General features: G+C 46.3%; 1 protein-coding gene across 3 annotated transcripts in view; it reads left to right on the top strand.

Moving 5' to 3' along the window:
* AXIN1 (axin 1) overlaps positions 1-24338 on the top strand; it is a 126717-nt gene that overhangs the window by 92851 nt on the left and 9528 nt on the right. For 2 of the 3 annotated variants that reach the window (XM_073648519.1, XM_073648521.1), the window contains exons 1-2: positions 9305-9540; positions 15929-16897. In XM_073648519.1, the coding sequence (XP_073504620.1) occupies positions 16020-16897 (878 nt within the window). In that variant the 5' untranslated portion in view covers positions 9305-9540; positions 15929-16019. Of the gene's footprint in view, positions 1-9304; positions 9541-15928; positions 16898-24338 lie in introns of those variants that run through there. The other variant, XM_073648520.1, reaches the window with a different exon arrangement.

A 24338-nucleotide genomic window follows, 5' to 3' on the forward strand; every position in this document is an offset into this window, starting at 1 on the left:
GGGGCCGTGTATACAGTACAGAGCACCATGTGGGGCCATGTATACAGTACAGAGCACCATGTGGGGCCATATATACAGTACAGAGCACCATGTGGGGCCACGTATACAGTACAGAGCACTATGCAGGGCCATATATACAGTACAGAGCACCATGTGGGGCCATGTATACAGTACAGAGCACCATGCGGGCCGTGTATACAGTACAGAGCACCATGTGGGCCATGTATACAGTACAGAGCAACATGTGGGGCCATATATACAGTACGAAGCACCATGTGGGGCCATGTATACAGTACAGAGCACCATGTGGGGCTGTGGATACAGTACAGAGCACCATGTGGGTGAGTATTTATTTATTTTTTTAATCTGGGGCCATGATACTATGTGGAACACCATGTGGGGCCATGTATACAGTACGGAGCACCATGTGGGGCCATGTATACAGTACAGAGCACCATGCGGGGCCATATATACAGTACAGAGCACCATGTGGGCCATGTATACAGTACAGAGCACCATGTGGGGCCATATATACAGTACAGAGCACCATGTGGGGCCACGTATACAGTACAGAGCACTATGCAGGGCCATGTATACAGTACGGAGCACCATGTGGGGCCATGTATACAGTACGTAGCACTATGCGGGGCCGTGTATACAGTACAGAGCACCATGTGGGGCCATATATACAGTACAGAGCACCATGTGGGGCCATGTATACAGTACAGAGCACCATGCGGGCCATGTATACAGTACGGAGCACCATGTGGGCCATGTATACAGTACAGAGCAACATGTGGGGCCATATATACAGTACGAAGCACCATGTGGGGCCATGTATACAGTACAGAGCACCATGTGGGGCTGTGGATACAGTACAGAGCACCATGTGGGGCCATGTATACAGTACGGAGCACCATACGGGGCCATGTATACAGTACAGAGCACCATGTGGGGCCATGTATACAGTACAGAGCACCATGCGGGCCATGTATACAGTACGGAGCACCATACGGGGCCATGTATACAGTATGGAGCACTATGCGGGGCCATGTATACAGTACAGAGCACCATGTGGGGCCATATATACAGTACAGAGCACCATGTGGGGCCATGTATACAGTACAGAGCACCATGCGGGCCATGTATACAGTATGGAGCACTATGCGGGGCCATGTATACAGTACAGAGCACCATGTGGGGCCATATATACAGTACAGAACACCATGTGGGGCCATGTATACAGTACAGAGCACCATGCGGGCCATGTATACAGTACGGAGCACCATGTGGGGCCATGTATACAGTACAGAGCACCATGTGGGGCCATATATACAGTACGGAGCACCATGTGGGGCCATGTATACAGTACAGAGCACCATGTGGGGCCGTGGATACAGTACAGAGCACCATGTGGGGCCACGTATACAGTACGGAGCACCATACTGGGCCATGTATACAGTACAGAGCACCATGCGGGCCATGTATACAGTACGGAGCACCATACGGGGCCATGTATACAGTATGGAGCACTATGCGGGGCCATGTATACAGTACAGAGCACCATGTGGGCCATGTATACAGTACAGAGCACCATGTGGGGCCATATATACAGTACGGAGCACCATGTGGGGCCATGTATACAGTACAGAGCACCATGTGGGGCCGTGGATACAGTACAGAGCACCATGTGGGGCCATGTATACAGTACGGAGCACCATACTGGGCCATGTATACAGTACAGAGCACCATGTGGGGCCATGTATACAGTACAGAGCACCATGCGGGCCATGTATACAGTACGGAGCACCATACGGGGCCATGTATACAGTATGGAGCACTATGCGGGGCCATGTATACAGTACAGAGCACCATGTGGGGCCACGTATACAGTACAGAGCACCATGTGGGGCCATATATACAGTACAGAGCACCATGTGGGGCCACGTATACAGTATGGAGCACTATGCGGGGCCATGTATACAGTACGGAGCACTATGCAGGGCCATGTATACAGTATGGAGCACTATGCGGGGCCATGTATACAGTACGGAGCACTATGCTGGGCCATGTATACAGTACAGAGCACCATGTGGAGCCGTGGATACAGTACGGAGCACCATGTGGGGCAATGTGTACTGTGTGGAGCACCATGTGGGGCAATGTATACTATGTGGAGCACTATGCGGGGCCGTGTATACAGTACAGAGCACCATGTGGGGCCATGTATACAGTACGGAGCACCATGTGGGGCCATGTATACAGTACAGAGCACCATGTGGGGCCATGTATACAGTACAGAGCACCATGCGGGCCATGTATACAGTACAGAGCACCATGTGGGGCCATGTATACAGTACGGAGCACCATGCGGGCCCATGTATACAGTACGGAGCACTATGCGGGGCCATGTATACAATATGGAGCACCATGTGGGGCCACGTATACAGTACAGAGCACCATGCGGGGCCATGTATACAGTACGGAGCACTATGCAGGGCCATGTATACAGTATGGAGCACTATGCGGGGCCATGTATACAGTACGGAGCACTATGCTGGGCCGTTTATACAGTACAGAGCATCATGTGGGGCCGTGGATACAGTACAGAGCACCATGTGGGGCAATGTATACTGTGTGGAGCACCATGTGGGGCAATGTATACTATGTGGAGCACTATGCGGGGCCGTGTATACAGTACGGAGCACTATGCGGGGCCGTGTACACAGTACGGAGCACTATGCGGGGCCGTGTACACAGTACGGAGGACTATATGGAGCCCATTATTCTGTGTGGAGGACTATGTGGGGGTCATTATTCTGTTTGGAGGACTATGTGGGGCCATTATACTGTATGGAAAACTATGTGGGGCTCATTATTCTGTATGGAGGACTATGTGGGGCCCTGTATACTTTATGGAGGACTATGTGGGGCCATTATACAGTATGGAGGACTATGTGGGGCTCATTATACTGTATGGAGGACTATGTGGGGCCCATTATACTGTATGGAGGACTATGTGGGGCCCATTTTACTGTATGGAGGTGTGACGCCAAGTGTGAGTGCAACACAGAGAATCACGCCAGGTGTGAGTGCAATACAGAGGGGAAAGGGAAAGGGAGCCCAGACACTAGGGAAAAGGGGAAGAGGTGACCTCCTAATCTGGACAAGCGTCACTCAGTCTCCCCCTAACGTCCCTATACAGCCTCCACAGCTATCGCCGATCACGTGCCTCGGCCTACTATCCCTGTCGTAAGGCTAAAGCTGGGGGTGGAAGGAGATGAGCACTAGTCAACCTCCGCTAGCACTCTAAAGACAAACGGGGAAGACAACACAGGGAATTAATAACTTAGCTTTAGAGGAACTCCAACAGGGCACACGGCCTCAAGACTCCAAAGAGGATGTGATGCTGCTTCAGCCAAGTTCCAAGTAGAAATAAGTATAACCGGCGACGCCCACCTAGACACACCAGGTATATATTAACTCAGACTAAAGGGAGGTAGTCGCTGGGTCCTCAACACAGCCTCCTATCTAGGCAGCTGTCTGCATTGCCAAATGAGGCGACCTCCTGCAAACCACTGCAGGGCGACTGTCTGTCACCTCTGACACACCCGTGAAAGGAGGACTATGTGGGGCCCATTATACTGTATGGAGAACTATGTGGGGCCCATTATACTGTATGGAGGCCTATGTGGGGCCATTATACTGTATGGAGGACTATGAGTGGCCCATTATTCTGTATGGAGGACTATGTGGGGCCCTGTATACTGTATGGAGGACTCTTTGTAGCCATTATACTGTATTGAGCACTGTTTGTGGCCATTATACTTTATGGAGCACTATGTGGGGCCATTATACTGTATGGAAGACTATGTGGGGCCATTATACTGTATGGAGGACTATGTGGGGCCCTGTATACTGTATGGAGGACTCTTTGTAGCCATTATACCATATGGAGGACTCTTTGTGGCCATTATACTGTATGGAGGACTATGTGGGGCCCATTATTCTGAATGGAGTTCTATGTGGGGTCATTATACTGTATGGAGGATTATGTGGGGCCATTATACTGTATGAAGGACTATGTGGGGCCATTATACTGTATGGAGGGCTATGTGGGGCCATTATACTGCATGGAGGACTATGTGGGGCCATTATACTGTATGGAGGACTATGTGGAGCCATTATACTGTATGGAGGACTATGAGGGGCCCAGTATACTGTATGGAGGACTATGAGGGGCCATTATACTGTATGGAGGACTCTTTGTGGCCATTATACTGTATTGAGGGCTGTGTGGGGATTATAGTTGGAGAATCATACTGTGATGGGGTCACCATTCTTTGTTGGGGGGATTGAGGGAGAGGGGCACAGTAGGGTGATCAGACTGTGAGTGTGGAGGAATTCACTGTGGGGGTGTCATACTGTGTTTGGGGGCACTTTAGTTTGCATCATACATTATTATCTGTTTCATTCAAGGATTTTTATCCTCTGTTAAATTACATATTTAAATTAGGCCATTGGGCCATATTCTTTTTACTGCTTTTACATAACATATAATATTCCACTATCATTTTTAAATTAATCGTTATATTTGATAAAGAAAAAAGTCCTCAATTGTAGACATATTTTTTAATAAATATCTTGGTTGGTCCGCGACTTTGTCCTAGCTTTGAACTTTGTCTGTGTATTTGAATTTGACATCCCTGGCTTTAAAGGGAACCTGTCAAGTACTACAGTGGGGAAAAAAACTATTTAGTCAGCCACCAAATGTGCAAGTTCTCACACTTAAAAAGATGAGAGAGGCCTGTAATTGACATCATAGGTCGACCTCAACTATGAGAGACAAAATGAGAAAACAAATCCTGAAAATCACATTGTCTGATTTGGAAAGAATTTTTTTTCAAATTTTGGTGGAAAATAAGTATTTGGTCACCTAGAAAAGTTCATCTCAATACTTTGTTATATATCCCTTGTTGGCAATGACAGAGGTGAAACGTTTTCTGTAAGTCTTCACAAGGTTGGCACACACTGTTGCTGGTATGTTGGCCCATTCCTCCATGCAGATCTCCTCTAGAGCAGTGATGTTTTGGGGCTGTCACTGGGCAACACGAACTTTCAACTCCCTCCGAAGGTTTTCTATACGGTTTAGATCTGGAGACTGGCTAGGCCACTCTAGGACCTTGAAATGCTTCTTATGAAGCCACTCCTTCATTGCCCTGGCGGTGGGCTTGGGATCATTGTCACGCTGAAAGACCCAGCCACATTTCATCTTCAATGCCCTTGCTGATGGAAGGAGGTTTGCACTCAAAATTTCACGATTCATAGCCCCATTCATTCTTTCATGTACACGGATCAGTCGTCCTGGTCCCTTAGCAGAGAAACAGCCCCAAAGCATGATGTTGCCACCCCCATGCTTCACAGTAGGTATGGTGTTCTTTGGATGCAACTCAGCATTCTTTCTCCTCCAAACACGACAAGTTATGTTTCTACCAAACAGTTCTACTTTGGTTTCATCTGACCATATGACATTCTCCCAATATTCTTCTGGATCATCCAAATGCTCCCTAGCAAACTTCAGACGGGCCTGGACATGTAATGGCTTATGCAGGGGGACACGTCTGGCACTGCAGGATCTGAGTCCCTGGCGGCGTAGTGTGTTACTGATGGTAGCCTGTGTAACGTTGGTCCCAGCTCTCTGCAGGTCATTCACTAGGTCCCCCCGTGTGGTTCTGGGATTTTTGCTCACCGTTCTTGAGATCATTTTGACCCCAAAAGATCTTGCGTGATCTTGTGTGGAGCCTCAGATCTAGGAAGATTATCAGTGGTCTTGTAAGTCTTCCACTTTGTAATTATTGCTCCCACAGTTGATTTCTTCACACCAAGCTGCTTGCCTATTGCAGGTTCAGTCTTCCCAGCCTGGTGCAGGGCTACAATTTTGTTTCTGGTGTCCTTCGACAGCTCTTTGGTCTTCACCATAGTGGAGTTTGGACTGTGACTGTTTGAGGTTGCGGACAGGTGTCTTTTATACTGATAACAAGTTCAAACAGGTGCCAGTACTACAGGTAATGAGTGGAGGACAGAGGAGCCTCTTAAAGAAGAAGTTACAGGTCTGTGAGAGCCAGAAATCTTGCTTGTTTGTAATTGACTAAATACTTATTTTCCACCAAAATTTGAAAAAAAATTCTTTCCAAATCAGAGAATGTGATTTTCAGGATTTGTTTTCTCATTTTGTCTCTCATAGTTGAGGTCGACCTATGATGTCAATTACAGGCCGACCTCATCTTTTTAAGTGGGAGAACTTGCACAATTGGTGGCTGACTAAATACTTTTTTCCCCCACTGTATCTACACTGCCCCCATTGCGTTGCTAGTGATGCAATGTGCATCACTAACAACCTTTTTTTCATTAAAATTAGTGGTATTATAATGATTTTATAACATTATATATAATTTGTCCTATCTGCTAGTCATAGGGGTGTGATCCTGCTATTCAGTCAGGGGCAGCGCCACCCATGCATTTGAATATTGCTCCCGGAAAGCGCTATTATTGTGGGGCGCATGCGCATTTCTACATGTCCGGTGCTGGTTCCGCACCTGCGCAGTGAGGCTGTGCCGCTGCTCATGGGCCACTGCTGTATGCTTGCCCCCTAGGCCAAAATTTGCCAGCCAGCCCCTGGACAGGACCATCGCTTTTTGCATTGTCTGAAGAGCGAAGCGGTGAAAAAACACAAAATATAGTCAAAAGTACTGTGGCATAACGATTATGGGAAGGTGTGCTATGTGACAGGGCCATCAACTCTCCAATTGTATTGTACAGAAGAGCAAATCGGTAAGAAAATGCAAATTTAGACGAAAAGGCTTAAAATCTCGATTATAGGGATGCGTGAATGGAACATGAGATAGAAAAATGGCTTCTGAGACTCTTTTCCCAATGTTTCTCTTCAGAATAGAGCTATGCGACAGGACCAGTGACTCGTCTATTGATTGGATGGAAGAGTAAATCGGTGAAAGAAAGCAAAATGTAGGTGAAATGGCAGTAAAACCTTGATTATGGGGATGTGAGAAAGAACGGTGGCTTTTGAGACTTTTTCTTCCTATATTTTCCTCAGAGAGAGCTGCGTGACAGGACCATCGAGTCTTCTATTCATTGTATGAAGGAGTCCATCTGTGACAAAAAATGCATAAAATAGGAGAAACGACTGTATAATAACAATTATTGGGACGTGAGGTAGAAAAGTGACTTTCGAGACTTTTTCTTCCTATATTTTTCCTCAGAACAGAGCTGCGTGACAGGACCATCGAGTCTTCTATTGACTGGATGGAAGAGTCAATCGGTGAAGAAAACGCAAAAAAAATTAGGCGAAACGACTGTATAATAACGATTATCGGGATGTGAAGTAGAAAAGTGGCTTCGGAGACTTTTTTTTCCCCTCTATTACCCATCATAATATTGCTGTGACAGGACCATTGTTTCGTCTTTTGCATTCTATGAACAGCAAAATGATGAAAAACCTCAAAAACTTGGCGAAACGACTATAAAATTTCAATTATGGGAAAAAGTTAATGGAAGGTGAGGTAGAAAAGTGGCTTCTGAGACTTTTTCTTTCTATATTTTTCCTCAGAACAGAGCTACGAGACAGGACCATTGAGTCTTCTATTAATTGGATGGAAGAGTCAATCGGTGAAAAAAAAAAAAAAATAGGCGAAACGGCTGTATAATAACGATCAGGATATGAGGTAGAAAAGTGGCTTCTGAGACTTTTTTTTCCCCCACTATTACTCCTCATAATATTGCTGTGACAGGACCATTGTTTCGTCTTTTGCATTGTATGAAGAGCGAAGGGTGAAAAACCTCAAAAATTAGGCGAAACGACTATAAAATTTAAATTATTAGAAAGCGTTAATGGAAGGTGAGGTAGAAAAGTGGCTTCCAAGACTTTTTTTTCCCTATATTTCTCCTCAGAACATAGCTATGTGACAGGACCATCGACTCTTCTATTGATTGTATTGAATAGTAAAATGGTGAAAGAACGCAAAAAAACTAGGCGAAACGACTGAATAACAATTATTGGGGTTTGAGGTAGAAAAATAGCTTCTGAGACTTTTTCTGCTCAGGACATTGCTGTGACAGGACCATCGACTCGCCTTTTGCATTGTGTGAAGAGTAAAAAAAAAAAAAAGCAAAAAATAGGCGAAACAACAAAAATTTAGATTATAGGGATGCGTGAATGGAAAGTGAGGTATAAAAGTGGCTTCTGAGACTTTTTTTCCTATATTTCTCCTCAGAACAGAGCTGCGTGACAGGACCATGGACTCTTCTATTGATTGTATGGAAGAGTCAATCAGTGAAAGAAACACAAATTAGGCGAAACAATAGTAAAATTTTGATTATGGAAATGCGAGAAAGGAGGTAGAAAAGTGGCTTCCCAGACTTTTTTCCTCAGAACAGAGCTACGTGACAGGACCGTCGACTCTTCTATTGATTGGATGGAAGTATCAATCGGTGAAAAAAACAAGCATAAAATAGGCGAAACGACTGTATAATAACGATTATGGGGATGTGAGATTGAAAAATGGCTTCTGAGACTTTTTTCTCCACTATTTCTCCTCAGGACATTGCTGTGACAGGACCATCGACTCGCCTTTTGCATTGTGTGAAGAGGTGAAAAAATGCAAAATTTAGGCGAAACGACTGTAAAAATCTCAATTATGGGGATGTGTTAATGGTAGAAAAGTGACTTCCATGACTATGTTTTTCCTATTTCTCCTCAGAGCAGATCTATGTGACAGGACCAGCGACTCTGCTAAGTGATTGAATAGTAAATTAGTGAAACAACCCAACAAACTAGGCGAAACGCCTGTATAATAACGATTATGGGGATGTGAGGTAGAAAAATGGCTTGAGACTTTTTTTCCCACTATTTCTCCTCAGACCATCGCTCTGACAGGACCAGTGACTGTCCTATTGATTTTATGATAGAATGAAGTGGTTAAACTGCAAAATTAGAAGAAATGATTATATAATACTGAATATGGGGTTGTGTGATCGGATTATGGGGTAGAAAATTGTCTTTAGAGACTTTTTATTCCCTATTTCTCCTCAGAACAGCGCTGTGTGAGAGGACCAGGCTCAGTAATGGTGACTGGAGAGGGGAGAAGACAGGTTTTCCAGTCGGGGCAAGCGAGGGCACGCGCCTGTGGCGGGAAGACAGGGCGCGTCGCCGTCGCTGTTGTCGGCAGCGCGCCTTCCCCTCTACGTCCGCGTGCGCGCGTCCTTCCTTCCTCCCTCCCTTCCTAGTGACGCAGAGACGCAGGGGGCGCGCACGTCCAGGCTGCTCACTCTCTCTGCCTCACACACAGGCAGCGCACTCACCAGCAGGAGCTCGCCGGGGCATGGCTGCCGGCCCGCAGCGCTCGCTTTGTTTTCGCCTCTGTCTCCCTCAGTCGCCGCCGGAAGCTTGATGGGTGGCGCTGGAGCGGAGGAAGACGAGGGCCCGGCGCACTATCCCGGGAGGAGAGCCGGCTTGTTTCCAGGGAGGTGAGTGTGACGGGAGCCGAGGGGGGTCATCTTTGCTGGGAGGAAACTTCGTAGACGAGCGCTGGAGGCCGCGGAGTGCGGAGCGCAGCACAGGCCGGAGATCCCCGGCCTCTAGTATCTGCAGCTCCCGGGCCCGCTCATCTCATCCCGGGTGCGGGGCATAGACCTCCTTTATTGATTTTAGAGCCCCCCCCAGGTCACATGTTGCAACTTACTTGCTTTTCTGCAAATGTTGCAAAATTAAGTTTTGTGGTCTGTCACATTTGCATAATTTTTTTTTGCAACCTTGGTGACATTTCCATCTATTTTTTTGTGGCAGTGTCACAAATGTACGACCAAAATGGCAGACGGTTACTGATTTGACGCTGCGGCCACTTAATTAATTGCATTTAAGGTTTTGGTTTTTTTTTTCCTCAAAATGTTGTGTCCGTGACTTACGTTAAGATTTGTGGCGGTGAAGTCTCGGGCCACCGTCTGACCGCGCTGACAATCGTCAAATTGCGATCTTCCCGTTACAATACGCGTCGTGTAACTATTAATACTTGCTCTGCAGTTTTATAGCCTTAAAGGGATTGTTCACATTTTGCACCCTGGATGTGTTACATAAGCCGTGATAGACAATTCCTTTAAATATATCGCTTATAGGATAGGTCTCTATTTAAGGCAGAAGTACAACTCCCAGCAGTTATGGTTGTATATAAATCATCATTCCTTTGCTGGACTCTGGTGATGACATGTCTGCTCTTAGGTGTTTGGATGGGAGCGTGTGGGAATTGTGGATTTGTTTCTTTAATGTAGGTGTGAGGTTACGTTGTATCACTTGCCAGGGGAGATAAATACAGGGGTAACACTGGCTTGTTAATGGGGGGTAACAATATGGTTGGGGTAATTTTAAAGTGGATGAAAATTGATCAGCCATAGCATTAAAGGCTACATGAATGATCTGATGATGGCGACAGTCTGGGGGTGCAGGGATACATCATCAGCAAGTGATCAGTCAGTTTTTGAAGTTGATGTGTTGGAAGCAGAGAAAACGTCACAACTGTGACAAGGACTAAACTAAGATCTCGGCATCACAGCATCTCCAAAACAGTAGTGGCGTTGATGACGTACTCCCGACTACTATTAGAGAGAAAAAAGTGAGATTGACAGATCATCACATGTATTATAGAAAGGTATCGGGACACGCAGAGCATCACAGCTGCGATTGAAAGGTGTCGGGACATGCAGAGCGTCGCAGGGCTGTGGAGTCGGTATAAAATGGACTAACTCCTAAAATATATAATAAATTGTGTACAGTAGTTCAATGCAGTTTGTGGGAAATATTTTTTTCATAAGAATTTTTGAAAGTTATGAAATGTCCTATTCCTGATCTAAGGGTCTAGACTTTTAGCTGAGATGAATCTGTGCTACAGTTTATCACTTAAACATGAGCCATGAATGGTGGAGTCGGTGGCATGGAAATTGAGGAGTCGGAGGTTTGGCTTCCCGACTCCACAGCCCTGGAGCATCGCGTGTATTCTTGAACCGTGTTGGATACGCAGAGCATTGCAGTTGCGATAGAAAGGTGTCGGGGCGTATAGAGCATTGCAGTTGCGATAGAAAGGTGTCGGAGCATATAGAGCATCGCATGTATTATAGAAAGGTGTCGGAGCATATAGATCATCGCATGTATTATAGAAAGGTGTCGGAGCGTATAGAGCATCGCATATTATAGAAAGGTATCGGGACACGCAGAGCATCGCATATTATAGAAAGGTGTTGGAGCATATAGAGCATCGCATGTATTATAGAAAGGTATCGGGACACGCAGAGCATCGCATATTATAGAAAGGTGTCGGAGCATATAGAGCATCGCATATTATAGAAAGGTGTCGGAGCATATAGAGCATCGCATGTATTATAGAAAGATGTTGGAGCATATAGAGCATCGCATGTATTATAGAAAGGTATCGGGACACGCAGAGCATCGCATATTATAGAAAGGTGTCGGAGCATATAGAGCATCGCATGTATTATAGAAAGGTGTCGGAGCATATAGAGCATCGCATATTATAGAAAGGTGTCGGAGCATATAGAGCATCGCATGTATTATAGAAAGGTGTCGGACACGCAGAGCATTGCATGTATTATAGAAAGGTGTCGGGACACGCAGAGCATTGCATGTATTATAGAAAGGTGTCGGGACACGCAGAGCATTGCATGTATTATAGAAAGGTGTCGGGACACGCAGAGCATTGCATGTATTATAGGAAGGTGTCGGGACACGCAGAGCATTGCATGTATTATAGAAAGGTGTCGGGACACGCAGAGCATTGCATGTATTATAGAAAGGTGTCGGGACACGCAGAGCATTGCATGTATTATAGAAAGGTGTCGGGACACGCAGAGCATTGCATGTATTATAGAAAGGTGTCGGAGCATATAGAGCATCGCATGTATTATAGAAAGGTGTCGGACACGCAGAGCATTGCATGTATTATAGAAAGGTGTCGGGACACGCAGAGCATTGCATGTATTATAGAAAGGTGTCGGAACACGCAGAGCATTGCATGTATTATAGAAAGGTGTCGGGACACGCAGAGCATTGCATGTATTATAGAAGGGTGTCGGGACACGCAGAGCATCGCATGTATTATAGAAGGGTGTCGGGACACGCAGAGCATCGCATGTATTATAGAAGGGTGTCGGGACACGCAGAGCGTCGCATGTATTATAGAAGGGTGTCGGGACACGCAGAGCGTCGCATGTATTATAGAAGGGTGTCGGGACACGCAGAGCGTCGCATGTATTATAGAAGGGTGTCGGGACACGCAGAGCGTCGCATGTATTATAGAAGGGTGTCGGGACACGCAGAGCGTCGCATGTATTATAGAAGGGTGTCGGGACACGCAGAGCATAGCATGTATTATAGAAGGGTGTCGGGACACGCAGAGCATCGCATGTATTATAGAAGGGTGTCGGGACACGCAGAGCATCGCAGCTTACTGTGTAGCTGCCCAGTACACAATACTAGGTATGGCTTTTCAGTATTATGTCTGATCGGAGTAGATTTGTTCTGAATGTGGTCGGGGTATTGCAGTGTGATTGGCAGTTTTGGTCGGGGGGTCTTACGACACGATCATGTGTTGGGAATTCTGGACAGAAAGTTATTGGAGCTCCTGACTCCCCTGCAGATGCAGAATAAGTTGTGCAGTCGTACGCTGGATGGACAATTGCTGTAAGACTCTGACCTCATTTGTGGGCTATGTTTGGTGGGATCAGTCCACTAAACAGATGAAATTATATGCATTTGATATATTGGTAAAGTTGGCTGCACTTTTCTGTACCGTTGGGACAACTGTAGGCACTTACTGGCCAAGGGTTTCTCACGGTTTGCTTCAGGTCTATGGACATTTTGAGGTCTGCCGTGTACATTGGAGGTAAATGTCAGGATTGTATGGATGATTGACTCCTTGGATGGTTCCTGGACTTTGCACATGCAGTGTGAATTCAGTCATAGATGTATAGTCGGAGGATGTGGTGTGATACATCCAGGTATATGTGCTGCCTGTAAGTCCCAGTGACCGTACCATGGAAATTGCAATGGAGAGAAGCTCCTTAATGAGAAATTTCAGATTGTAGCGTCAAATGATGTGAAGAACATGGACTGACATCTCCCTAAATTGTCTGCACCCTCTTAGGCTATGTGCCCACGTTGCATTTATGAAGCAGAAAATTTCTGCTGCATAAATGCAAGTCCTCTCCCGGAAAAACGCATGCGGAATTCCGCACGCGTTTATCGCGCATTTTTCGCGCGTTTATCACGCGTTTTCCACATGCGGAATTGCCTTGCGTTTTTTATGCATTGGACAAAGGCAATTCCGCTTGCGGAAACGCAAAATTAAATGACATGCTGCGGATTTTTGAACGCGGCATAAACGCTGCGGAAAAATCCGCAGCATGTGCATAGAACTTGCGGAATCCCATTGGGGACCATGGGGTGCAGATATACATGCGTTTTTCAAGCGTTTACGCTGCGGAAATTCCGCAGCATATACGCTTGAAAAATGCTACGTGGGCACACTGCCTTACATACTGGGCATAGAAAATACTGAGCACTTTCTCTCCTGAAGAGCTTGCACTTAGTCATTTTATAGTTACCAGTGGCTGTTTTTATATTAAATCTGTGGGATAAGTATGTACCCCCCTTTTGCTCTTTCTTTGAGTACTTTGCTGTATAGCATTGTCCCACTGTGTCCCCTGAATATTAAAGGCCATAGTCTCCCCCGACCTGAGGATCATTCAATTTCTGATGCATCTCCCCAACACAGTCGTCATAAATCCTAGTTTAACTCTAGTAAAAGTAATAAAAATGCGTTGACGTGAAGGCGAGCGGAGCTTTTACACCTGCTTCTTGTCATCTCGGCCGCCTTGACGTGACTCGGTTGGACTTGGCCGGGTCCGTGTGTGTACATTGTGCTGTGATTCACGTCGATAGCGGCGGATCAGACCGGGCTGAGTTTTTATGTCATCACGTATTTCTTTAGGAGAAATGTTTACGACTCCTCGTTATCTGCTCCTCTTTCATCTCCGTGCGCCGCTCCGGGTTCAAAGTGCAGGATCTGTCGGTGGGAACAGCACAGTCGCTTATTATAGGGACTATACCTGTGACCGGCTGCAAATTAGGGCCAGATGAAAGGCTCCTTAGCGTTTCCAGTTTAGAGGGTGTGTAAAGTGAATAAATGGCCGATGAAGGTTCGCAGATTTTGGTAGGATCTATTCATCCCAGGATGGCAATGATATGAAAATTTTCCTATTGGAGCCAAAGTATTTTGGGTAGAGCGCAATTTGCAAACTTCTTGGTGCTTTTGGCTACCCTGACTCCTAAAAGTAGGCCAGCGTCAATGCAAATTTCTATTAACCTGATCGGAGATTGCCCACCAAGAGCATCTCTTTCCCTGCAGGACTCGCACAGCCCTTTGATTTCTATAAGAATTGTGTAATGCTTTCTTTCCCCTGTGGTGGCGCTGCGGGGAAATGAAACGCTTGCTGCAAAGTTCATCATAGATTGAAGCTGATCACTGAGGGGTCTCTTTTAAAAGGTAGGGTGGTCTGTGATGACCATGGAGATCAGGGGACCCCTTAGTATTGGCCTTAACAGCGAACAATAACCCCTGAGGTGAATGGAGTATCAATAAATGCAATGTGGTGATGAAAAGGAAACTGGCAGTGCGGTGACCGCGATTCCGAAGAGTAGCCGCATTGATAAAAAAAAAAAATGCCCCAAAAGGTGAACAGCCCTTTTTTTTATTTTTTTATTTTTTTTATTTTAAATGCATATAATTGGGTCTAAAATCATTTTTGTAATTGGCTTTCATTAAAAATGTTGCACCGTTTGCTTTTTATAGCTTCTATTCACCTCCGACGGCCCCCGGTCTCCTCCCGGCCGCGTCCTCTCTCCTCGGCGTCCCGCGGTGTACTGGCAGAACTTGCGGTGACATCATTTAGTCAGCTGATGGTCACGTGACATCAGCTGACTAAATGACGTCACCGCTAGTTCTGCCAGTACACCGCGGGATGCCGAGGAGAGAGGACGCCTCCGGGAGGAGACCGGGGGCCGTCAGAGAGGTGAGTATGAATATTTTTTACTTTATAACTTGCAGGTACCATGGTACCCGGGTTGGAGGAGAGTCTCCTCTTCTCCAGATCCGGGTACCATCCGTGCATTGAACTGCATAACATCCTCATGTATACATGCGGATATTATGCGGTTCAATGCAAGTCAATGGGATCGATTTCGCCCAAATTGGTAGTGCTGTGTATTTTTCCGCAATGATAATCCGCAGCAGAAATTTCCGCAGCATGTGCACAGCACATGGGGATTATCATTGGGTTATGTGCCAGACCTTTTAACAAGCTATTTTAATGCATTTCCATGGCGGAAATGCATTAAATCCACATGGTGGGCACTCAGCCTAACAGTGCGTTTGTAACTTTTTCATTTTTTTTTTCCTGATCTCCAATCAGCTGGTTTATGACCAAATACCACATCAAATGTGTGAAGAAAGCAAAGCCCGTAAAAAACAAAATAATTAAAGAAACCCAATTACAGATATTTTTTTTTTTCTTATTTTAGCCCCAAATACATGCATGTGAGTAAAAAAAAGTCAACCCCCTTTCAGCAAGTTAACCCCGCTATCAGTGCAGTCCTTGAGGGGTAGAGCATGTCACATGGAGTCAAAGATCACCCAATAGAATCCCTTTGTCAAGCTCCGCCCCCTTGTTTTTCATCAGTATAGCAAGTGTACACTTTTCACTTGCAGTCCCCCCCATCTATTAATGCATTTGTGTGCTGCCCCTTTAAATCTTATGTATTGACTCTATTGTTTTCTTGTTTTTTTTGCAGGAGGCTAATGTTTATCAGGGACCTTCGTCTCGAAATGAACAGATATTGAATCCGTACCTTAATTCTTACTTTGCAATCGCATACTGTCAAGATGAGTGTCCAGGGGAAAGGTTTCCCTTTGGATCTAGGGGGAAGCTTTACTGAGGATGCACCCAGACCGCCGGTCCCCGGAGAGGAAGGAGAACTGGTTACAGCAGATCCCAGGCCGTTCAGCCACAGCTATTACACGGCAAAGACCGATGGGATTAGAAACGAGACTTCAACGGCGACTCCGAGGCGGCCCGATCTCGACCTGGGTTACGAACCTGAGGGCAGCGCTTCTCCGACGCCACCATACTTAAAATGGGCTGAGTCGCTGCACTCTCTGCTCGACGACCAGGATGGGATTAAATTGTTCCGAACTTTTTTACAGCAGGAAAGTTGCGGAGATTTGCTTGATTTCTGGTTCGCTTGCAGCGGCTTTCGGAAACTGGAGCCAAGTGACTCCAAGGTGGAAAAAAGGCTCAAACTGGCCAAAGCGATCTACAAAAAATACATTCTGGACAATAACGGCATCGTATCCCGGCAAATCAAACCAGCAACGAAAAGTTTTATTAAGGATTGTGTTTTGAGGCAGCAAATTGAACCGGACATGTTTGACCAGGCCCAAATGGAGATACAGTCGATGATGGAGGACAATATTTACCCAGTGTTCCTTAAATCTGACATCTATCTAGAGTACACAACCGTCGGCGGGGAAAGTCCTAAGGTTTTCAGTGACCATAGCTCGGGGTCTGGGACGGGGAAGGGTCCACCTGGATATTTACCTACTCTTAATGAAGACGAGGAATGGAAGTGTGACCAAGTGGGGGATGACGACTGCGAAAGAGAATCTGTTTCTTCAAACTTGATCAACCAGAAACTTATCTTAGAAGCTACATCGCATTGTACGGCACCAGCGAGGCGGCGGAGTGACGGGAGAGAGTTCAGGTAGGGACTACGTTCATCTGGTGGCGATCTGACATGTCCTATGAGTTGGTCTAGGCCTACATTGCAACTTTGGAAAGCCTATGGACATTTTGGCCATGCGTGGGTTGGGGGTGAACCTATTAAAGGGAACCTGTCACCTCGTAAAATGCTATTGCCTTGCATTTAAATAGCTGGAAGTGCAGCTGCTGGGAGAAAATGAGCTTATTTCTTCCCAGGAGCCGCCATCTTTGTCATGGGAGCATGCACTTAGCAGCTACATGCATTGATCACTATATTGTGAAGGACGTCTGTACGCACGCCCCCGACACTGACAGCTCGCTCTGCAGCGTAAGCTGTCAAAGTGCTGGAGCGTGGTTAAATTTGTAGTAAAGGTCTGCAACCCTACTGTGGTCATGGCCATAGTTGCCTTCTGTCTAACAGTTAAAGGGATTTTTTTGTGAACATATACCTTAAGTGGTCTGTCCTGCAATCAAAATGTATCCCCCTTTTTGTAGCATATGAGTGTCTGATCATTAGGGGTCTTTTTAATCACGAGACTGGGGACCCCAATCCCAGAGCAATGTTGTGTATGCACACTGATTGCTGCTCCGTTCTCAGTCCGTGCGACTGGCGACTAGCAAGTACATCAGAATCAGCCCCTATAAAGCCCCTTAAAGTGTCACAATTTGCAGTTGTACAGGGCAGAGCTCTGGAGAACCAGTGGGTCTGATGCCTTATCTCCTGTCATTGCTTGCAAATTTAGGCTAGGAAACGGTGACAGTAATTGCATAGTCCGTTTTAATACTTTTATTTTTTCAAAAGAATACTTCATTTTTCCAAATATTTTAAAGATTAGAGTTGGGCGAAGATCCTGATCTAGCGGTCACATCTGACTATTAGGAAGGTGCTATGTCCCGGGTGCGTCACTCCGCAGCGTAATGATGCCGCAGGGTCAAATAATCAGAGGAGCTGCTGGGATGTCAGTTAGTAGGAGGGTTGCAGTTTTGTGGCCACAGACTTCTGACTTTGGCCACCCCTAATTCTAGTAGACATAAGTAATGAAGCAATATGCTTATAAATGTGGTGCATTATTGATCCTTTCACTGTTGCAATCAGCCTATCTGATGCGATGATTCCCATAGTCACATTGTCTTTGTACTGGTACGACGATTCGTTTCTCTGCTTTTGAAATATTTTTTTTTCTTTTCTTTTCCCTTTGCGTCCCCCAAAGCGAGACTCTTATCCTTTTATAAGAAAAAAAAATCACAGAACCAAATGCTCCGCAGCAGCCATGTAACAAGACGGAGCAGGTGCACGATTCATTCCCGGCCTTTATTATCGCTCCGTCTGCAATAGATTATTAATGATAAAATGTAAAGCGTCCGCATGCAGCCCACGGGGAGCGACGCGTGGTTTAGGGCACTGACTCTTGTATTTCTCCTCGGCCATTTACATTTATCAGGGAAATGCTTCACCTTTTACAATCCAAAGGCCACTGCAAAAAGAAAAAATCACCCGCAACATCTGAACAAGTGCTTATAGGGTACAAGGGGCATGCTGTCCTGTATAGGGATGACATGGTTAATATGCTTTTATACTGGGTTGAAGTCTTCCCTCTGGTTGCTAATTGTTATCTCCATCATTAATATACTTTCTGCTTCAGTTCCATATTTTTTGTCCCCACCCCCAAAGATCTCCGCTTGCAGACCTCATACTTTGTGCTAAACTTCCGGTCAGCAAGTATAGGTGTAATCCTATAGTTTAGTCATATACAGGGGAACAGGAGCTCTAGGTCCATCCAGTATTTGGGGGGGGGGGGGTATCCTAAAGCCTTGTCATTAAGTGATGGTTTATCTCTCGGATACACATTAACTTAATGATTCCTGGGGGTCAGAGCTCTGGGACCCCCACCGATTTTGAGAATAAAGGGGTCACTGCACTGTTTTCACTGCTCAGTGTCGCCCTGGTCACACGTTGTGCAGGGAACGCCATTGAAGGGAGTGTGGATGACTGTAATTCCTTTACAGCTAGGGGGCGCCACGAAAAGAAAAACTCAGAGGACGCAGTGCTAAATGGGGCTACTCATTCATTGTCAGGATAGGATGGGGGTCTCAGAGCACAGACCCTCAACGAACATAAGTGATGGTATATCATAGCGGTGCCCCTAGATCCAGTTCTGTCCCTAATCCCATTGACGAACACTACAATAACAGTCTTTGTAAACAGCGAGCTATAGATCGTATGGTCAGGTCGTATGCTTGTCTAGAATGGCTGATAACAGCGAGCTATAGATCATATAGTCAGGTCTTATAGTCATGTGGAATGGCTGATAACGGCGACCAATAAATAGATTATTGTCAGGTTGTATGGACGGGTAAAAGGGCGGACAACAGCGAACAATAGATTGTATAGTTAACTTATATGGTTTGGGTAAAACGGCTGATAACAGTGAGCAATAAATTGGTATAGTCGGGTAGAATGGCTGATAACAGCGAGCGATTAGGTCCTATAGTCGACCCCTCATTTGTCTGATAACCGAGAACAATACTATGTTCCATTTTTCTGCCTTCAGCATGCCCCTGTCCTGAAATGTCTGACAACATGGAGCAATAGCTTGCAATCAGCTATGGGGCCAGGTTTGTGGCCGTACGCGCCGGCGGCTGTCGTGTAGCTGGGAAGCCGGCTAGTCGCTGTGGTTTGTTATGCTTGCACATACGCGGCTCTGACGCCGGGGGCCGCCGCTCGCTCATGTTTACCTTTATCAGCCGCTGACCATGGGAGTTATGATCCGCGTGACCTCATCACACATCAAAGGGCGGCGCGTCTGTAAAGGCTTTATGTGCTGCGCGGGGACGGTGACGAGCTCTGCGCTCATTGCCATGGCGATCCCCCTTTTGCTGATGCGGCCGTGGTCGTTTTTCTCTCCCCCCCCCCCCACTTCTTTCACTTCTTTCCTACTCACTTACAAGACGCGACTTCAAAGTCTTCCCCGGCGTGATTCAGAGTTTCCAGCAATTTTTTTTTTTTTGTGCGAGTGAAACGTTTGATCCCTCTGGAAATTCTGCGCTCGTTTTACACAAATCCGGGGAATCAGCTGACCTTTTCATTTTATTTTTTTTCATGGAAAGTCGATCCCTCCAGAAATGACAGCTTGCTCATTTTTCCATCTAGCATGAAGTAACGGAACAGAGTTTTGCTATTTACTATATTTATACCCCAGATCTTCGAGCGCGGCGTGCCGTGCGGTCGCTGCCCCAGAAGTTTTGCCTTTTGATTTTTTTTTTTTTCTTTTTTTTACAGAGCTCTTTTCATTCGGCTTCAGAAGTCTCGGAGCTGATGACATGTTTAAGTATAGTCCGGTTCTGGGGCGATGACGGTGCCTAGGATTCTCAGTATAGCCCTGTAGGAAGGGACAGCTGTCTTAAGGGGGCTCTCTTTTAAGAGCCATTTTATTTGCCGCTGTCAGGAAGGTTTTCTTTTCTCAGTATGTTTGCTAGAGAATAAAAAACCCATTTTTAAGTTTTGGTGTTTTTTTTTTTTTTTAGGAAATTTAAAGGGGTATTACCATTATATAAGGTACTGCCATTTTGAATTCTGGATCTTGAGAACAAAGGAGAAACTGCACTATAGTCTCCTTAACCATTTTTTCCCAGCAAAGTAGCCCCCCCCCCCGTCCTCCTTACTGTGGGTGGTTTGGAGGTGGGGGTGTCCGTGTCCCCTTCATTTTCAGAATCCCAGAGGTTTAACCCCCCCCCCTTCACTAATCATAAAGCTATATCTTAGTGATTTTTAGCCAATTTTGGAAACTTAAAGGGGCTTTCTCATTATATAAAGTGATGGCTTATCACTAGACTATGCCATAGCTATAGTACCTTTACTGGTTTCCCTTCACTGTGTAAGAAATTAGTGGCCTGAATGGAGTGATCGAAACACCATCGCCGCACCACCAATCATGAGTTTTTCCCATTTCCTAAAGTAATGACTTGGCACTAAGGACCCTTTAAGAAGCCCCCATAGTAGTTTAAAGAGCGCTCTGGAGTAAGTCGCACGCCCGTGCCTTGCATATAATTTGTTGATTTTTTAATAAGCTCTTTGTAATACTTCTTTTCACCTCTGGGGGGTCACTGCGGGGAAAGTAAACACTCGCTACAAGTAAGTGTTTACTTTCCCTGCAGTGCCCCCAGAGGTGAAAAGAAGTATTACTGTTTGGATTTCAACTGTTGGGAAATCCACTGGTTTAGGGAATTGTCGGAAACAGACAATCCCTTTCAAGACAGCCATGATTTATGGGTAAAGAGCTAATGTACGTGGTAGGTGCCTTCTGATTACTATCATTACCCTAAAGCCCCCTGTGCATATGCCCTACGGCATGATGGGGTCTGCAGCAGAAATCCACGGCCCACACTCAGATTTCAGGAGCAATAACCCCAATTAAAGGGGTTAATTCTTTAGCTTTCTAGGGCTGGAAAGAGCTTTAACCAGGCAACTGTGGATGACTCTACGGAGAGTGTATAAAATATCAGAAGTCTCCCTGCAGACTCTAGACGTGTACATGTACAGTATACAGGCAGAAGTATGCTCGGCATCCTTTGTCCTTCATGTATCTGTGGTTGTGGTGGGTCCGGGGTGCGCTGCCTCCCACCAGCCCGCTGCTCAGGTTTCATTACATTGCAATGAGGCACAAAGCGCGTTTTACTTCTTCAGCCACTTTGTGTAAATGTATCTTGCGAGTGGGCCGCGCTCGGGGTGGGGGAAGAGCCGCTTGCGTAAACCGTTTTCTAGTCATACTGGATCCATTTGTAAATTCCTCCCCTCCAGCTGAGCTTACAGGAAAGAAAAGCATGGCCAGAAAAAGGGAGCGAGAGAGGAACAGAGAGAGGGGCCTTCTCCATCTCCCAATGTCTAACCGCACGGTCGGTGGAAAGTGAATTATCATTAGGAGTAATTACCCCGGTACCAGTGACAGCCCCGAGCGACATGACAAGGCCTGGGAAGTCATTAACTTTTATTTACACAGAAACGCGTTTCCCGGCTCGCCGCTCATTTCCACCACCATCTCCGTAGTCATCAGGAAGAGCGCGTCAGATCGGGTTACTGGATGCCCCCCTGTGAAATGTTTGCTGAAAGGCCAGTATTCTGCCGGCCTCGTACTTCAGAGCTACTGACGACGGCCTGAACTCATTATAGGCACCGACAGGATTTTGTTTTCGTATAGGTGACCACGCCAATTTCCATAATTGTTCAGACCAACTGGCTCCAGGGGCCGGCCTGTTAAAGTGGATGTCCCATAAGCGCTCTATATCCCCTATAATCATTGGTCCACATTTTCGGTTCCCTGCAATCTTAAAAGGACCCCATACAAATTAGAAAACATTGCCCCTGAACTTGCCTATATGTGCGTGCTTGTCCGACAGTCTAATGTGTATGGGGCTTGCCCCGACTCTTCCCAGACATGGAGGGAAAGATGCATCCGGCATGTTTAATTTTGGACCCTTCGTCTTGGCAGCGCCCCTCTTGTACAGGACACTCAGCGCTTGTGTATACGGAGGGATCGGGGGAGATGGCTGAACTATCATTTTGCCGACAGCTATTTATTGTATGGGGCCCCAAAGTCTGTGTCAGTACAGCAGTAGTGAGCATGTGGGACCACTGCTCCCTTCACTGTCTGTAGGACTAGTGGTCGCACATGCTCAGTACCGCTCTAGTCACACAGGGCACCTGGGCCGTTCTTGGGATCTCAGCAGCTGGTCCAGCTATCATACATTTATCATATCTTCTGGATAGGGGAGTACACGTCCATTTCCCTCTCATGAATGTTTGATACCTGCAGTCACCACTAGGGGGAGCTCTCTGCATACTGTTTATATATAGAAATTAATCGTTCACATAGAAAATGTGTGATGAGCTCCCCCTAGTGGTGCCTGGAGTAAAGGGGTATCAATGGTCGGAGTGCCCCTTTACATAGTAATGGACAGAGGAGTAGTTGCTGGAGGTATTCATTTCAGGCTTCTGCTTCCTAGACCCTCAGCTCACTCCTCTGGTGATCCGATATCTCCGAAGGCAGCACCTCCGCGTCCCCCCGGAGCTCTGGTTACCCCCGTCCACATTGCGCAATGCAAGTTTCATCCATGAACGCAGCAGCTGGATGAGATAAAAGCCGGATAACGCTCCCTCCACGTCACCACCCGCCACCAGGCACATATTACACACCGGAATGAAAATCGGCCCGTCATAAAATATTCCAGATGTGTCTCTGGGTCAGAGGGCGAAAACTGGTAAATGAGAAAAAGGTGGACGGGTTTTGTACATGAAGGAGCGAGGCATTAAAGACACGTGTTTACTCTTCCTTAACAGAGCTGAACTGCAGTACCGGACGCTGCCTGTGCACAGGTGTGGCAGTGTGTGAAGGCGGCCATGTTTTTATAATCCTGAATTGCTCTATATTCAGGGTTCGCAACCGGCTTTTCTATTTGAGAACAGAAATGACCTTCCATGCTGCACTGACTTCACCATATCATGAGGCCTATATTACTTCAAATCCCCCGCTGCTTCGGTGCTTTCATGTCCGTGTTCGGCCCCCCTGGATATTGTTTGCTAGGCCTTAAAGGGGGGGTCCATAAGCTGCATTTATCACCTATGCACAGGATGGATAAGTGTGTGATTGCTAGGGGTCTGGCTGCAGAGACCCCCATGGAAAAGGGAGGTGGTGTAAGCAATATATATGGCTTATCCACAGACTGGGTGATAAATCTCTGATCGCTGGGGATCTGGCGGCTGTCTCCCCCCCCACCCAACAATCTTGAAAGCGGGGGTCCCAATGTCCTCTCTTAAAGGAGCAGTAGTGAACATGCACGACCCGCACATCCTGTGTCTCTGATAAAGTTGCCACGTAGCCCCCCAGGGTTAAGGTTCTTTTACACAGGGCAAACTATACTTAACACGTCCGGTTGCTCTCCGTACAGTTTGCCCACTGTTGGCAGCACATTTCTGGTTTACACAGGAAGTTGTGCTGCCACCGATCATCTCCTAGGCTGCAGCCGATCATCAAGTGTTTGGGGTTTGTCAGTCATCGCTACCATGTTTACAAGGAGCAATGACGAGGAGCGTCTGCCCCTTTGTCACCCTGTAAATTGGCCTTCAGCACATGTCCGTGATTTTATGGAGTGGCCACCGACATACAAGTCCTGGATTAGTGATTATTTGCTGTTTCGGAGGCATTTAGGCAAGAAAAAAAAATATTAAAAGTAGTATGAAGTTTTGATCGTCGTCCGTCCCCATGGAGAGACACAAATCCACATCCTAACTGTTTTTGCAAAACAATAGGAAACATTTAATGAATATTTGCAAAATTGCTTCCTTTTCTCTTTGGACTTATTGGAGCAATACAGAGAGTGGGTGATCGATGGCGTTAGGACCCCACGTACCTGCCGAGATGTGTGCACCGATGGTCTGGTATCATGCA

The sequence above is a fragment of the Phyllobates terribilis genome, unplaced genomic scaffold (genome assembly GCF_046119375.1).
Source record: "Phyllobates terribilis strain yellow unplaced genomic scaffold, ASM4611937v1 Scaffold_9__5_contigs__length_417890890, whole genome shotgun sequence".
In the NCBI taxonomy this organism is placed as follows: domain Eukaryota; kingdom Metazoa; phylum Chordata; class Amphibia; order Anura; family Dendrobatidae; genus Phyllobates; species Phyllobates terribilis.